Genomic DNA, 15,871 nt, shown 5'->3' with positions numbered 1-15,871 from the left:
GCCATCCAGCCATCTCATCCTCTGTCGTCCCCTTCTCCTCCTGCCCTCAATATTTCCCAGCATCAGGGTCTTTTCCAATGAGTCAGTTCTTCACATCAGGTGGCCAAAGTATTGGAGTTTCAGCTTCAGCATCAGTCCTTCCAATGAACACCCAGGACTGATCTTTAGGATGGACTGGTTGGGCCTTGCTTAATTCCCTTAGTGTTTCACTGTAGCACAGGGGCTGGACGACCCCATGCCTAACCTTGGGCAGTCCGGAAATACAGGCCAAAGGAAGGAAAAGGTTCTCCAGAAGGTGCTGTCCATGGCAAGCTGCTGGCCAGTTCTGCCTAGATCTCATGGCCAGGGTTTGCCCTAATTAGTCCTACACAGCTGTGAACCCAAGAGCAAGGCCCGCTGTTCTCTCCCGATTTAGCTCAAGGCCATTTTCTGCTCTGGCTATTACATAATAGTCTTTCAAAAAAGGGTTCCACCAGCCAGTTCTCTGAAGCCAAGTTTTCTCACCTGTGAAGTGTGATTCTAAATCCTGCTGCCCGTCCTCGGCTTTGGTATCACATGTTGCTGCTTTAACTGCTTTGATGTTTAGAAGCTGAGCAGCAAGGGAGAGGTCTGCCTCCTGTTTTCTGAGGTCTAGCCTAGTACCTTTTCTGGCATGGCATGCATTAACAGGCTGTAGTTGATTCTGGGCATTTCATCTACCATTTCTTGCAGCACAGTGGAGAGTTCTCTTAATGAGTGTGTACTTTTTAAAAATGAAAAATTTTTAAACTTTCTACCTTATGGTAGGTAAAGTTAAGTTATTATTGGAGATAAAATATTTGTCGAGGCTTTCCTATTTGTAAACCAGCTTAATTTGTTTCCTTAGGGAAAGATAAAAGTTCATTTATCTGTATTTTTCTTGGGTTTGTTGTCATTATTTTTTGGCTACATGGCACACCTTGCAGAATTCTGGTTCCCCAGTCAGGGATCAGGCCTGTGCCCCCTGCCCTGGAAGTACGGAGTCTTGACCACTGAACTATCAGGGAAGTCCCTTTTTTTGGACTTTTAAGACTTCATTTCTCCAAGTTCACAAATTAGGCATTTTCCTTTTCCCACTTTCAACAGTCTAGGAACCTATAAATTGTTTTGTCTCTTGGCTAGACAGTGCTAAATGGAAATAAGCATTGGACATTCCACTGACCAACCACATATACTAAACTCCCCTAGGACACCGGATTACTGAATGCCAAGCTCTTAGCTGGATGAGTACTGAGAGTGGCATAATCACTATCCCAGGCTTAGAGAGGGATTCCATTTTCTTTTCCAATTTTCCTTAGAATTGTGCAAGATATTTCCTGGAAAGGATGTTTAATAGAACACAAGATTTAAATTGATAGCCACTTCTGAAAAGTATTGCAAAGTAAAATCTAGACTAAGACAATGGGATATCCAGACCACCAAACTTCAAATAAATTACTTTGCTATGTATGTCAAGTAATACCTCATAGTTTTTCCTGGTGTAGTTTATCAGTACTTTTTCAAAGTATCTGTACTTTTTTATCCTCTCTCCCAAAGTTTCCTCAATCTCAGATCCAATCTAGATGCTCAAGTAAAAAATGTGGGTATCACCTTTGATTCCAAAGGTGCCTTTCCTTACCACTCCCATCAGCAAGTCCTATCAATTTTACCTCCAAAATCTCCCGAGGCAATCTACTCAACTCTCTCTGCTGCCCTCTTCTGAATCATTAATTCTCACACTGACCCTACCTCAAAAGTCCAGCTTGTGTTCTTGCTTCTTTCCTTGCCTCTATAATCCATTTTCTGCCCAGCAGTAATCTTTTCAATGTAAATTAAAACATGCCATTCCTGTGTTCAACCACCTGCAATGGTATGGATTTTTGGGCCCCCACTCCCGCAATTCTTATGCCGAAATCCCCAATATTAGATGAAACCTTTGAAAGATGCTTAGATCATGAATGTAGACCTTCATGAATGGGATTAGTGCTTTTATAAACAAGGCTCCAGAGAGTTCCCTGCCCCTCTCACTCTGTGAGGACACAGTTGAAGCAGGTCATCTGCAACTTGGAAGAAAGCCCTTGGCAGAACATGACTATGCTGGGTGCCTTGAATTTGGCCTTTCCACCCTTCAGAAACCTGACCATTTTCAGATGTTTGTAAGTTACCCAGTCCGTGTTTTTGTTGTTTTTCAGTCCCTAAATTGTGTCTGATTCTCACAATCCCATGGACTGCAGCACGCCAGGCTCCTCTGTCCTTGACTATCTCCCAAGAGTATGCTCAATTTCATGTCCATTGAGTGAGTGGGTAAGTGATGGTGTCTGACCATCTCATCCTCTGCCACCCTCTTCCTTTTCCTTCAATCTTTCCCAGCATCAGGGTCTTTCCAGTGAGTCAGCTCTTCGCATCAGATGGCCAAAGTATTAGAGCATCTTATCCCTCTCCCATCATTTCCCACTATTCTTGGATTACAAAAGCCCTACACTATCTGGTCTTTGCTGCCTCCCACCTCGGCCTGAGGTTTTCCCTCTCCCCTTGATTTGCTATATCACTCCCAGCATGCTGGCCTTTCCCTTCATCCAACACACTTAGCTTGCTCCTTTCTTAGGGTTTTGCACTGCTTCCTCCACCAGGAAGATTCTGTCCCAACTGCACACACCCATTCAGAAGAGGCCTTTCCTGACCACCTGATTTAAAAAGCCTCCTGGCCATTCTGCTTCCTATCGCCCAAGCTTAAGCCTCTCTGCACAGCACCTCACTTTTTATGTTTACTGTAAGCTCTGTAAGACTGTCCATTTCGTTCCCCCGTCTAGAAAGGTCCTTGTCACATAGTAGGTGCATGATAAAAATTTGTGGAAAGAATCAATGGATAAGGTCATCATGATACTTACTCAATAGTACAAGTCCAAACTAGAGAAACCAATTATTTGCAAGAGATCAAAGAGAATGGGCTGTTCCAGCTTATCACTTGAAAGCTCAAATTTACTTTTTGACTTGGGATCTGATTCCAATTAAACAGACAACAGGAAAGAGAGCAGAGAGCTGTAGCTGAGAGCAAATGAGCTATCTCTGGATAATATCAAATCTGAAATCTCACCCCATGTTTACCACCACCTGTTTAGTTCCTCATAGTAAACCGATCACTGACAACAGATTTAGGATCTATTTACCCAAGTGCAGAGGAAAAGGAAACCATCATGAACATTCACCTGCTTAGCCCAAAGGTGGGCTCTTGGCTTTCTTCTTCTCTAGGCATTCAGTAATAAATCATTCCAATAATGTTTCTATAATGCTTCGGGGGAAAAAACCCAAGCTTTAAAAAATTATACCAACTCCTGTGCTATGGCAAAAATATTTATTAAAATAGTTTTTTTCTTTTTTTCCAAGTATGAACTTAATTGGGAGGAGTCCTTTGAATTCACTCTTTCATCCCAGACAAACGAGATAAGCAGTATATGCAGAATCTAAAATGGTGATAAATGAGCCCACACGGTGGCACAGTGAAAGAAAGGGGGCTTCTCTGGTGGCACCTTAGGGGACCCAAGAAACCTCTGGCTCACAACTGGAAGAGTTAGGTGGCCACCAGTCTGTTTTTAAGAGGTAGAACATATGCTTTCCGGTAGTCCACCATTTACCGAGCAGCCTGGCCGCAGGAGGTGCTCATCCCTCAGCCCGTCTGCCCTTGGTGATGGCCAGAAGGCCTCCAGGCCCCAGGCAGCAAGGCTGCCTGCGGATCGCTACTTAAGGTCCATGAACCGGATATCCATGATGAGCAGGAAGTTCTTGGGCAGCGGGCGGGGAGCGGGGGAGAGGACGGTGAACACCTGGTGCTCCAGGTCCACGCTGGTCACCACGATGAAGCCCGCCACGCTGGTCTCCGAGAGGCTCTCCTCCGCGCCCTCGGCGGTGCTGACGCTCAGCAGGTGGTGTACCATATCTCGGCCGGGGGTGACAGGCACCAACTTGAGCTGATTGTCCTCCTGAGACATGCCCAGAGGCAGGCAGGAGTCTGGGATGGTGGGTGCCCCAACTTTGTAGATCTTCACATCTGAAAATTTGACGTTGAAGGCATGGGGATAGAAACAGCCCCGGAACCCATAGAAATACTCACGGATGCGCTCATCCCGGCATTCCCGCCGGAAGTCCTTGGAGCGCTCCACCACACCCCCCGACTTGGGGAGCAGCACCGTGCGGACGAAGTGAGGCAGGTCTCGCTTCAGCTCGTTGTACAGCCGTTCTTGATCCAGAACCACGACGACATCCACCTCAAAGGCTGAGGCTGCGTGGACCAGGGCCTGGTAACCAGAGCCCTTGACCCAGCCACAGGTGTTAATGACACAGCCGCTCACCGAGGCCCTGCGGTTCACTTCACACCTCTGGTTGAACACATCGGCTAAACGAGATGTAATCTGCAGAAGAAAGGGTCCAGGTGAGGGAGAAAAGGCACAAAACGAACCCTCGGCCACACGATCCTTCCTGAGCCTAAGTGGTATCAGGTTCAGGGAAAAGGACACTCCTAATGGCAGGGGTGTTTCATGTCCCAAGTTGACATGTAATAAATCACTTAAGAATGAAGTGAAGTGAAGTCGATCAGTTTGGGTGTCCTGACTCTTTGCGACCCCAGGGGCTGTAGCCTGCCAGCTTCCTCCGTGCATGGGCTTCTCCAGGCCAGAGTACTGGAGTGGGCTGCCATGTTCTCCACCAGCGGATCTTCCCATCTTCCCAACCCAGGGACTGAACCCGGGTCTCCCGCATTGTAGGCAGACGCTTTCCCGTCTGAGCCACCAGGGAAGAATAGGACCTACTTAAGAATAGGTCCCTAGAAACGTTTAACCATCTGAGATTGAACTATTTTTGAAACGGTCTTTTCCAACACCCATCACCGTGGAAGTGACAGCCACTGAGAGCTTTAACCAGCAGGCGCCGGCCCCTCCCTGCGCCCCGCCCTGCCCCGGGCTCTGACCTTATTGTAAAGCTTGATGTTGGTTCCGGGCGTGGTGGAGCCAAAGTGGTACACCAGCGGGGCCTGGATGGAGAAGCCCTCCTCAACGTCCGCCGGCCGCTCAATGTACAGGGCCCCCATGGTGCCGGGGATGGACACAGAGCCCTGGCCCACATCCAGCTCCACGTACGTGGGACGGCGGCCCAAACGCACTGCGTAGTTGAGCAGCAGACGGCACACGGTGGACTTGCCCACGTCCGTGGGGCCCACGACCATCACCCGGGGGCCCCGCTCCTCCTCCTTCTCGGCCTGCCTCCGCATCTGCTCCAAGGCCGTATGCGTGTTGAGATAAAGCAACATTGGGGTGTCCTTGGAGACGTAAGCCACCTCGGTGCGCCCACTGAGCTGCAGCGAACAGCCGTGCCAAGTGAAGACAGCCACCTTGGCGCCAGCATCAAAGGTGAACTTCTTGTTTCGGGTCAGCTCTGTGCCGAAGATTTCTGCCATGCCAGCCAGCAGCTCCAACTGAACTGACTGCGATGCCTCCACCTCAAAGCGAAGCTCTGTCTCCCGCTCCAGTTCAAATTTAGTTGTTGGCTTCTTGTCATCATTGGCCTCCTCTCCCATCTTTCCTGTGTGGCTGCTTTTGTCTGGAACGCCAAAATCAGATCTAAACAGAAGTTAGGACTCGGTTCAAAATCCTCCAGAGGATGTTTCTCCTTACTTTGCTTTATTCTTCCCCCTTATCTCTCATCACCACCTGGCCCACTGTATATCTGATTATTGTCTATCTACCCTCACTAGAAGGTAAGGGTTGGGCATTTTGGTTTGCTGCCCGTAACTCCAGTACCTAAAATAGAGCTTGACAACCAAAAGGCACCTCTGGAAAAACATCAAGTGAATAACTGGCTCAGACGTCGGCGGAAAACAAGCTACCTACATACCGACAGATTGATTACAACACCTTTGTTGCTCCCTTCATCACTACCACTCTTTCGGGTACTCCAGACTTGAAAAAGCTACAGATGCCCAGTCCCTAACCCTTGGGTCAACAAAAAAGGGAGTCAGCAATCTGGAAGCAGAGCAGAGAATACCGAGTTGGGACTCAGAAGCAAACAGCATCAAGGAAACCGTTCAGCAACCACTAGCAGTGTCTTTAAACAAATCACTTAGCTCGTCTAAACCTTTTCCTCCACTGTCAACTGGAGGCGCTTACAGTTCCCCAAAAGCGCTGTTCTGGGGGTTAACCGGGATGGTCGGAGGGAAAGAAAAAAAATCAGTAAACTAGAAAGCGCCGAGTAACAGCAAAGAATTATCTCCGATGCAGATCGCAGCTCCAGGTCTAGCATTCGTCCCAGCCTCCCCAGGCACCGAAATCTGCGCAGGCTCTAAGGAGGCGGCGGTTGCGATCCTGAACTTACTAGCTCACCTGTACAGCCACGAGCTCAAACCCGTAAACCCAGAAGCCAGGACCTAAGCCCAGAAGCCAGACGCGCTCACCGAGACCACGCCGGAACCAAACATTTCCGCACTTGCGCAGTGGGGAAGGCGCGGCCGCGCGAGGCCCCCTGGGAGATGTAGTTGTACCAGAGCTGTCGCGAGCGGTCGCGCTCTCGCCGCCGCTTGGCCCTCTGGGACTTGTAGTCAAGGAGGGTTTTTGACCGTGACGTCAAAGGCGGGCGGGGCGGCTGCCGTCATTGTTCGTCAAGCAGCTGGGGAGGGAAGCAGGAGGCGTGGTGGTTACGCCTCCGTGCGCTGTGAGGACCAGCCGCTGAGGGGACACGGCCGCTGAGGCGCCGCAGCTGCGGGCTTTCTCCCCGTCGCTCCCGCTCACCTGCGCCCCGGGAAGGGCCCCACAGTCGCCTGGAAGCGGGGCGCGGAGCCCTGTGTGGATACGAGGGGGCCTAGGGGTAGGGAGAGGGAGCCAAGCAGCTCATCAGAGACTAACTGGACTGCCATCCCCGTCCCGACACAGCGCTTGACCCCTGGAGAGCATTACAGAGCATTTTACTTAAGTGAAAGAATAAAAAATAGATTTCTTCCAGTTACTCTGCAAGGTAGTCATTACTCAACAACCCCTCCTGTTAAGCGGAGAGCTTTGCTGGGGACTCTTTCCCTCCCCAAATCTCTGATGGTTATACAAGGGCAATCATTCACCCTGCAAGCAACAGATTGGGCCACATCTATACGTTCAGACGGTAAAGCATCTCTGCAAGGTGGGAGACCCGGGTTCGATCCCTGGGTCGGGAAGATCCCCTGGAGAAGGGGAAGGCTACCCACTCCAGTATTCTGGCCTGGAGAATTCCATGGATGGAGGAGCCTGAAGAGCTACAGTCCATGGGGTCACAAGAGTTGGACACGACTGAGCGACTTCACTTTCACTTTATACACTTCTGATGCGTTTGGACTTGGGAATATTCTTTGCCACTTGCTTGCTTTGTGACTTTGGGTAAATCACAGGCTGAGACCCAGTTGTTGTTTGTTTTTAACTGGATAACAGGGATAACAATTTATCTTCAAGTTGTTCTGAAGCATGAATAGGATTATGCATATAAAGCACTAAACCAAAGCCTGTAACATAGAAAGCATCGGATGGGAGCTCCTAAGGCTTTATTACAGATTGAGGATGGACGCTATAGTGAGGCCTTTACATTCTTCAAAGCCCTTTCAGGGGTCCTCTTTCACAGCCACCGGTAAAGTCAGCTTTATTAAATTTCAGGTGAGAGAGGAGACTAAGACAGGTGGAGGGATTTGCCCAAGCTAGTATTCAAACTCAAGATTTTGGAGTTTGAGTTCAGTTATTATAACAGTGAATGCAGAGTACTAGATGCCACATCGTGTTCTGTGGGCTTTAAGGGTATAAATCCATTTAATCCTCACAAGAATCTTGTGAAGGACACGCTGTAACTGTCATCTGTTCGTTAGAGATGAATACTTTCTTCAGTCCAGCTCACATGGTTAATCCGGGTGGAAAAGCCTAGGAAGATTTTCTGGGTTGCCTTTTTCCAGCTGGCCCCACCTTAGCCTTCACTTTCTAAGAGTGCCATCCTCACTTCTCACGTTTCTTTCTTGGATGCGTGTGTGTGGTGTGCTGAGCCGCTTAAGTCCTGTCTGACTCTTTGCAACTCTATGGACGGTAGCCCGCCAGGCCCCTCTGTCCATGGAATTCTCCAGGCAAGAATACTGGAGTGGGTTGCCGTGCCCTCCTTCAGGGATCTTCCCAACCCAGGGATCGAGCCCACATCGTGGTTCTTCACCACAAGCACCACCTGGGAAGCCCATCTGTCTCGGATGGTTTGTTTCAATTATTTAATTTACTCAACGTGCGGGCATTAGTTCTCCAGTGAACTACCAGGCATCCTCTAATTGTCACCATTCTGCAAAAATCCAGTTCTAGGCTTCCCTTGTGGCTCAGCTGGTAAAGAATTCGTCTGCAATGCGGGAGACCTGGGTTCAGTCTCTGGGTTGAGAAGACCCCCTGGAGAAGAGAACAGCTACCCACTCCAGTATTCTGGCCTAGAAAATACAGTCCATGGATTGCAATGAGTTGGACATGACTGAGCGACTTTCACACACAAAAAAAAAGAATCCAGTTATAGTCTTCCATTTGCAAAATTCTCTATGAGCTCATCCTCTCCTGTTTACATGCAGTTCACTTCCCAGATCTGTTTCTTTGCCTCCACATTCTCTCCCTTGAGGCAGTTCCTCCCAATTATCTAAAGTCATCATTGTTTTTTCTATTTCTTTCATTTTCCTTGGCCATGCCACACAGTTCCCCAACCAGGGATAGAACCCATTCTCCCTGCCTTGGCAGTGTGGCGTTTTAACCACTGGACCGCCAGCTAAGTCCCAAGGTCTAAATAGCCATCTCAAGCTGAATTTAGGGAGAAGAAACCCCTCCCTCTCCTTTAGAGCCTGCTCTCCACTTTGCTTCTTAAACACAGAAAGGGTCAGGGTGCAACATTGAAAGCATCTGTGCTTGCGCACTCTTTCCTCACTTTCATTTCAGTCTTTGTCACCAAGCACTCCTCTCCACCCCACCCTCAGATAACGCTGCCCTCACGTGCCTTTTTCATTCTCCTCTCCAGCTAAATCCGTGATCATTTTCTTCCTGAGTTCATTTAATTTTTTGCTTCTACACTTTCAAGTGAAGTGAAGTCACTCAGTTGTGTCCGACTTTGCGACCCCATGAACTGCAGCCCACCAGGCTCCTCTGTCCATGGGATTCTCCAGGCAAGAATACTGGAGTGGGTTGCCATTTCCTTCTCCAGGGGATCTTCCCAACGGAGGGATGGAACTCAGGTCTCCCGTATTGTAGGCAGATGCTTTAACCTCTGAGCCACCAGCTCAAACACGTTCAAAGCTTGCCCTAAAAAACTACTCACCTTCCTTTTTCACACTTCCTTCTATTTTCCTCAACAAATTCCTCTTCCACTTACATTTCCTTCCTCATCTGCTGTGCAGATGAGAACATTTCCCTCGTCTTTCTTTACTCAGTGCTACCTGTCAATTCCAAACCTCTGGTAACATCACTCAAGATACCGACTTTGTTTTCAGAATCTACCTTAAACTGAAGGATATTCTCAGACGGTTTGCTTTAATCATTTAATTCATTCACGCTGTGTGTACTAGTTCTCCAGTGAACTACCAGGTATCCTGATGAAATATTCAGAATTCCTTTCACTTTGTCATACCCAGTTAGCATTGCCTCCCATTAACCTCATTTCCCTGCCTTAACTTTTCACTACCCCCTTTCCTTGTGAAAAACTACTTTTTCCAAACATTCACCTCGGTTAGAAATCTAAGCTTTTACCTTAGAGGGTATGTTCTGTGTCCACATACTTTAGCAACTTGCAGAGGGCAAAACTTTATGAGAAACATTTTGGCTCACATGAAGTATAACTGGAAACTGATAGAAAAATACCATGAAAGACGTTAAGTTCTTCATAAGACACAAATTTGGCATGTGCCTCTTGAGCTATCAGAATTTAAGAGTAAATTCACTCTGGGTATTCAAGTTGAGAACACTGTTTTGAAATGCCAGTAACTTCTGTTTACTAGCTGCCTATCACGTGCCAGGTTGTTTTTTTTTTAAGATGTTTATATATTATCTCAGTTTACTTCACATGTCCCTGTGGTAAACATTAGCTTCATTTAGCAGAAGGAGAAAACAGGGGCACACAGCCTATCAGTAACCGGCCCAGTGGTTCCTGATAAGTGTATCGGCAGAGCTGGGATTCCAACTCAGGTCTCTTCCGAGACCAAAGCCAGACACTTGGACCACATCTGAAGAGGACAACGTCTGAAGATGCAACTCAACTGCTGTTTTTTTGGGCATCTTCTGTAGGCAAAGCTCTGTGCTTGGCATTGCAGTCCTGGGATGCAGAGAGGAGTTTCCCAGAGGACCTGCCTCAAAGTTTAGAGCCAAGCAGAGACTCTTATGTAACATGGGTATCTGCGTGCGTGAAGCACAGTTCATTTGGAAGTAGTCGATAAGAGGTTCCTGCCTGTCAGAGGTCATTTTTGGTCTGTGACTCCGGGGGGTATTGAACCGGAACCTTTGAGGCTTGGAAGCGCCTGGTACAAGCTTGGGGGCGTTCCATGCCATCCGTGACCATTAAAATGGCTTGCTTTCCCCTGCGTCAGTATCAGAGCTGAAATGGGAAATGTAACATCTTGACTGTGCGCTCGGGGGGTCCTGACTCTGCATCCGGCTCACAGCCTCTCCGCCTTTGGTCCAGCCCCGCCACCCGTACCGCGGACTCCATCCTTGCCCAGCCCTGTCCTCCCCCCACCCCAGCTTCTGGCCGTCTCCTTGGCCACGGGGCCCTCCTCCCCAGCACCCCGGCTCTGCTCCCTGCCTGCCCCCGCCCCGGGCATCGCTGCCCCCCGCCCCAGCCCTCGACGCCGGCCCGCCGCCTGCCTCCCAGCCCGCCTCCTGTGTCTCCCAGCCCCGCTCTGACGTGGGAGGTGAGGGGGGTGGGGGCCCGGATGACTCACAGTGTTGTGATGCAGTCCCGCAACACACAGCTACATTCACCCACAGACCGGGGTACCGGCGGGAGGCCGCCTCTGGCCGCCCCCCCGCCCCCCGCAGCTGGGCCAGCTTGGCAGCCCGGGTCTGGAGCCCCTCACCACCACCCTCCCCGCCCCCCCGCCCCTTCCCCACCGAAGGAGCGGAAGGAACCGCGAAGAGAGCGCAGAGAGATTGAGAGAGAGAGGGGGAGATAGACGGAGATCTCTGGAGCCGGCCTCAAGGTGAGGGGCAGCCCTTCTCCAAGCGCACCATCCCCCCTCTGTGCGTCTCCCCTCGGGCTGCGCGTGGCTTTCCCCCCTCGCCAGAGCATTCTCCACCCACCCTTTGTCCTCCCTTCCCCCTCCCCGCCTCATCCCTCTGCGAGCTCTTCCCGGCAACTTTGGCCGCAGCCTCAGGCACCCCTGTTTGATCAAGCAGCCCTGTTTATATTGTTTGGCCGCTGGGGTGCGGACCCCCCCCCTCCCCCCTCCCCCCTCCGCCAAGCCCGCCCCGGGAGCCTGCTGCGCGGCTCATCATTGGGACCATACCGTACCGAGGATGCCCGCCCCTCGGGGGGGCTCGCGGCCTCCGAGCAGATGCGAGCGTCCATTGTGAGCAGGTGTCCCCTCCCTTTTTCCCTTTTCCTTTTTTTCCCCCCTAAGAGGCACGGGATTCGCACCTGGCTCCGCCAGCCTCCGCCTCTGCCGTCAGCGCCGCTTGCTCAGCAACCCCTCCCTCCCCCCCGCCTCCCACGGTCCAGCCGCGGCTCACTCGGGGGGCCGTCCGCACCCTGGCGCGCTTCTGCCCCGGTCATTGGCTCTCCTTGCTTCTCCTGGTCTTCTGAGACGGGGGGAGAAGTGACCCCGACGCCCCCCTGCCCCCGCCCCCCGAGAGGGGCTCTCTGTGCAGCCTCCCCTGGGCGGGATAGGGAAGCAGGGGAGACAGGCGGGGTGAGGCTGGGGGGTCCTGGCACCCTCCCCGGGACCCGGGAAAGGGGCGAAGGGGCCAGGTGGAGCTCGCCGCCGGGAATTCACTGGCGGGCAAAGTTGAAGGCAGACGTGTCCAGCGGAGGCTGGCCGGTGTTCTGCTGGTGAGGACCCCAATGTCACCCTGAACTCCGCCCAGGGTGCTCTTCCTGAGTCCCACCAAGGGCCGAGGGCCTTAAACGGCCGATGCCCTCTGCCGGGAGGCTTTGCAGAGAGCCCACCTGGCGGCCCCAGGCAATGCTGGAACAGCTGGTGGTCCCCGCGGAGGGCAGGACGGAGCCTGCGCACCCCGGCTCCGCTGCCTACTGTTGCCAGGGCACCCGGCTGGCATCCCCGAAACAGACCGGGGCTAAGCCACCCAGAGCCGGCCTGCAGGCCCCACCGAGGAGCAGGCTGAGGCTCCCTGGCTTATCAGGGCCGGCAGAGGACACCTCCCGCCTTATCCCTGCCTCCAGCACCCGCGGCAACTCTGGGGCTGAAGCCTGCGAATCCTCCTCAAGATTCTTAATCAGAACCAGGCAATTCTTTTTATCTCGCGTCACCCAGAGTCCCTGCCCTCGGGAGAAGGGGAAAGAAAATCCTGTACCTTGTGCCCCCAAACCACGGGGCTGTGACGCTGCCCATCATGAGACACCGCGCCCGCGCCGCAAACACGGCCCGGGACCGCCGGCCTCTCTGACACCGGCCCTACTTGCCATTGGCCCCCAGCGGTCAAACGCGCCCAAAGGGAAGATCGTTTCTCTCCTAGGCTGGGTGCTTCACTGAGACAAGGCAACAATCCTAGAGGGCAGTAGAGAGAGACAGACGAGCTCGGAGGCTGAGAAGACAAGCCCAGTGATGCTCCCGAGCCAGAATGAGCGGACCCAAGTGCAGGACCGGGCAGCAGCCCCGACTGAGGCCCTTGGTCCCAGAAGAGACGCCCATCAGGTTCTGGGCCCCCGCCCCCCGAGAGGACTGGCGCGGAGTGTGCGTGTCTGCCTACCTGCCCGCGCTCCTTCCCTTTCTCATCAAGCTCCTCCCACCCACACAAATCTTGTGCTGGGGCCAATTACCTTGCAAACCGAGGTCACGGAAGGAAGGACCGGCACGCACCCCCAACTTTTTCAAGGCTTTGAGCCCCAGAGACACAGAGCCTACCAGCGCACGTGGGATGCATCCTCACAAAAGGACGGAAAAGCGAGGGAGGAAGGAGCATTTGCCAGCGACGCGGCTCCCCTGGCAGCGGGCCGCTCCCGGTGGAAAATGGTCGAGGCTGGCTCTGGCCCCAGGAGGGCGAGACACCGCCTCCGGGGCTGAGGCGCCCCCATCCGCTGCGGGGCCGGCCGGAGCAGAGGGTCAGCCCAGGTGGCAGATGCAGTGTGAGCGCGCGCGCGGAGCGGGGCTGCCGCGGAGGGGTGAAGCAGGAGTGAAAGTGATCGCAGGCGCCCCGGCTCTTCCGTGCCCCCGGCAGGGGCTCCCCCGGCTCTCCTGGTGACCCTCCCCTCCTTCCCAGGTGACCTCCATTTCTGCCTGGCTCACGTCTGGGGGGGCCCTGGCCCGGCAGCCCCCCCGCACCGCTCCCGTCCTGAAACACGGCTCTAGCCAACCTGCTCCGCTGCTTCACCTGCGACCGTCTGTGCGGGGGCTGCACGGCGCCCGCGCCCCCCGCCCGCCAGGGCATCGTCCTCCAGCCCGTCATGCCCAGCTGCGACCCTGGCCCGGCCCCCGCCTGCCTCCCCGCCAAGACCTTCCGCAGCTACCTGCCTCGCTGCCACCGCACCTACAGCTGCGTCCACTGCCGCGCACATCTGGCCAAACACGACGAGCTCATCTCCAAGGTAAATGCCCCTCCATCACTCCCACCCCCACCCTCGCCCCCCGCCTCAGGCTCCTCCAAACATCACCCGGGGGTGACGCCACGAAGCCTGGCCTCCCTCCTCCATGCCCCCGCGGGGTATTCAGGGAGCGCGTGACCCCCGGGGTCAAGGGTTCCCCGCAGTCACCACCGGCCCTGTGTCTCCGCAGTCCTTCCAGGGGAGCCATGGCCGAGCCTACCTGTTTAACTCCGTGTGAGTCTGCCCCTCTCCCTTGCGCGTGTGTGTGCCGGTGTGGGTGAATAGCTTTCCTCTCTGGAGAGAGGGGCTGAGCTGCCCGAGGTGGGTGCCCTGCGCCCTCTGGGTTTGCCTCTCCTTTGGCGGAGGCCCGGGAGAACTGGGGTGCCAGACGCTAGACAGCAAGGGGTGGGGTGCTGGAGGTAGGGCTCTCAGCTGGGTGGGTCGCGCTCTCTCCAGATGCTGGGCCCTCTGGGCTGTTTGGGGGTGCGCTGACGGAGTGACACCCCGCTCCCCCCCGCCCCGCGTGCTGGGTCCTTCCCGTCTCCCAGGGTCAACGTGGGGTGCGGGCCAGCTGAACAGCGCCTCCTGCTCACGGGGCTGCACTCGGTAGCTGATATTTTCTGCGAGAGCTGCAAAACCACCCTGGGCTGGAAATATGTAAGTACCGGGGGGAGGGCCACCCTCTGAAGGCGGGGGCGGGGCGCCTCCGTGGCCCCCCCAGGCCCCAGGGGCCACCCGTCAGGTGTCTGCCTGACCCAGAGGCAGGAGGGAGCTAGGAGTGGGGGGACCGGGTGGGGGGCGGGCTTACGCCGGCGGCGGTAGGCGGGCCTGCCGGCCCACACTGCCGGCCTCCCCCCGCCAGGAGCAGGCTTTTGAGACGAGCCAGAAGTACAAGGAGGGGAAGTACATCATTGAGATGTCGCACATGGTGAAGGACAACGGCTGGGACTGAGGGCTTCCGGCGGCCTCTGCCCTCCCGACGCATGCCCCGCCCTCCCACACCTGCCCCCGCCCGGCCGCGCCTCCATACCAGCATGAGCACTGCCCCACCCCTGGGGGGGACCCTGCTCCCGCCGCCCCTCCCCCCGCCGCCGCCCCATCACGCCCAGGCCCCCCTGGAATGGGGGTCTGGGGTACCCCAGGGGTGTTGAAGGCTCAGGCGTGGGCAGCAGTCAGGGAGAGACAGAAACCGGGGGGGGGGGGGGGGAAGGGGTGGCCGTGGGGACTTGTCGCCCCCAAGGTTCCGAAAACCGAGGGGCTGGCGGGGCAGAGAGGCAGGCAGAGAGGACCCCCGGGGAGGAAGCCGTGTTTGCTCCACCTCTGCGAGCGAACAGAGGACGAGTCCTGGCGCTGGGAGATCCTAGGCCACCGAATAGCAGGTGAGAAGAGGCTCAAGGTGGAGTGAAGTGCTGACCTCAGACGCCGGGAGGTACTGGAGTCTCTTAAGGGTGACGTTTCCCACCCCCTATTTGCAGGAGCCAGGATTCGTGGGGTGGGGGGGTGGAAGAAAAAAAAAAAATCCCAAGTCCCAGGTCCTGGGAGATCATCAAAGCATCCCAGGGGTTTGCATTTCACTCCACTTGGCAGTTTACCTTGGCACTGAAGAGGCACTTTCAAGTATCTGACCTTTGCCATGGGGTGGGGTGGGGGGAGGTCCCCCTGGAACAGCCCCCATGCCCGGCTGGCAGTCTCCAGAGCGAGCAGGGTTGGTGGGTGTCCTCCGAGCCCGGCCACTGCTCCCTGGGATGCAGGCCCTCGGAGGGAAGGTGGGGGCTCAGTGCCACGAGGCCAGGTGTCCTCGCGGCTGCCACCAGCGAACGAAACTTTTGTATGATATATAAAGTGTTTGGGTCTATTTTTAATAAAAAGGGGAAAGCAACACGTGAGGCACTCGGTCCTCTGGCTTTTCTTGGCAGGTACCATAGATCGTCCCACGCACATGGCTGCCTCAGGCCTGCACTACCTCTGTTGTTTAGTAGCTAAGTCGACTCTTTTGCAATGCGGTGGACTGCAGCCTGCCAGGCTCCTCTGTCCATGGGGTTCTCCAGGCAAGAATACTGGAGTGGGTTGCCATTTCCTTCTCCAGGGAATCTTCTGGACCCAGGGATCAAACCCAGAT

General features: G+C 54.4%; 2 protein-coding genes across 7 annotated transcripts; one reads left to right on the top strand and one right to left on the bottom strand.

The window, feature by feature from the left end:
• Positions 1 to 3,330: 3,330 nt before the first annotated feature.
• On the bottom strand, positions 3,331 to 13,096 carry CLP1 (cleavage factor polyribonucleotide kinase subunit 1). Of its 6 annotated transcripts, none has more exons than XM_040259395.1 (3): positions 12,991 to 13,096; positions 4,958 to 5,606; positions 3,331 to 4,403 (listed from the first exon to the last, which is right to left on the bottom strand). In XM_040259395.1, exons 2-3 carry the CDS (start codon positions 5,561 to 5,563, stop codon positions 3,732 to 3,734), a joined length of 1,278 nt encoding a protein of 425 aa, XP_040115329.1. In that variant the 5' UTR covers positions 5,564 to 5,606; positions 12,991 to 13,096; the 3' UTR covers positions 3,331 to 3,731. The 6 variants fall into 6 exon arrangements, with proteins under 6 accessions (XP_040115329.1, XP_040115328.1, XP_040115324.1 ...); XM_040259394.1 differs by lacking the exon at positions 12,991 to 13,096 and adding an exon at positions 11,506 to 11,659; XM_040259390.1 differs by lacking the exon at positions 12,991 to 13,096 and adding an exon at positions 6,366 to 6,474.
• Positions 10,765 to 15,639, top strand: YPEL4 (yippee like 4). Its single transcript, XM_040259397.1, has 5 exons — positions 10,765 to 11,194; positions 13,431 to 13,755; positions 13,943 to 13,986; positions 14,301 to 14,409; positions 14,615 to 15,639. The coding sequence occupies exons 2-5, from the start codon at positions 13,615 to 13,617 to the stop codon at positions 14,702 to 14,704; spliced, it is 384 nt and encodes a 127-aa protein (XP_040115331.1). The 5' UTR covers positions 10,765 to 11,194; positions 13,431 to 13,614; the 3' UTR covers positions 14,705 to 15,639.
• The last annotated feature ends 232 nt before the right edge of the window (positions 15,640 to 15,871 follow it).

Source organism: Oryx dammah, unplaced genomic scaffold, assembly GCF_014754425.2.
Source record: "Oryx dammah isolate SB20612 unplaced genomic scaffold, SCBI_Odam_1.1 HiC_scaffold_17, whole genome shotgun sequence".
NCBI classification, from domain to species: domain Eukaryota; kingdom Metazoa; phylum Chordata; class Mammalia; order Artiodactyla; family Bovidae; genus Oryx; species Oryx dammah.
Note: the sequence above shows the minus strand (reverse complement) of the source record. Positions and strands in the feature narration are given on the sequence as shown.

What these genes read in the sequence shown, in the direction of transcription:
- CLP1 (XM_040259395.1), bottom strand. Translation starts at nt 5,563, where the DNA reads ATGGGAGAGGAGGCCAATGATGACAAGAAGCCAACAACTAAATTTGAA. An exon ending in ACATCAAGCTTTACAATAAG is followed by an intron (nt 4,404 to 4,957) that starts GTCAGAGCCCGG and finishes TTTCTTCTGCAG; the next exon opens with ATTACATCTCGTTTAGCCGA.
- YPEL4 (XM_040259397.1), top strand. Translation starts at nt 13,615, where the DNA reads ATGCCCAGCTGCGACCCTGGCCCGGCCCCCGCCTGCCTCCCCGCCAAG. An exon ending in GCCTACCTGTTTAACTCCGT is followed by an intron (nt 13,987 to 14,300) that starts GTGAGTCTGCCC and finishes CCCGTCTCCCAG; the next exon opens with GGTCAACGTGGGGTGCGGGC. An exon ending in CCACCCTGGGCTGGAAATAT is followed by an intron (nt 14,410 to 14,614) that starts GTAAGTACCGGG and finishes TCCCCCCGCCAG; the next exon opens with GAGCAGGCTTTTGAGACGAG.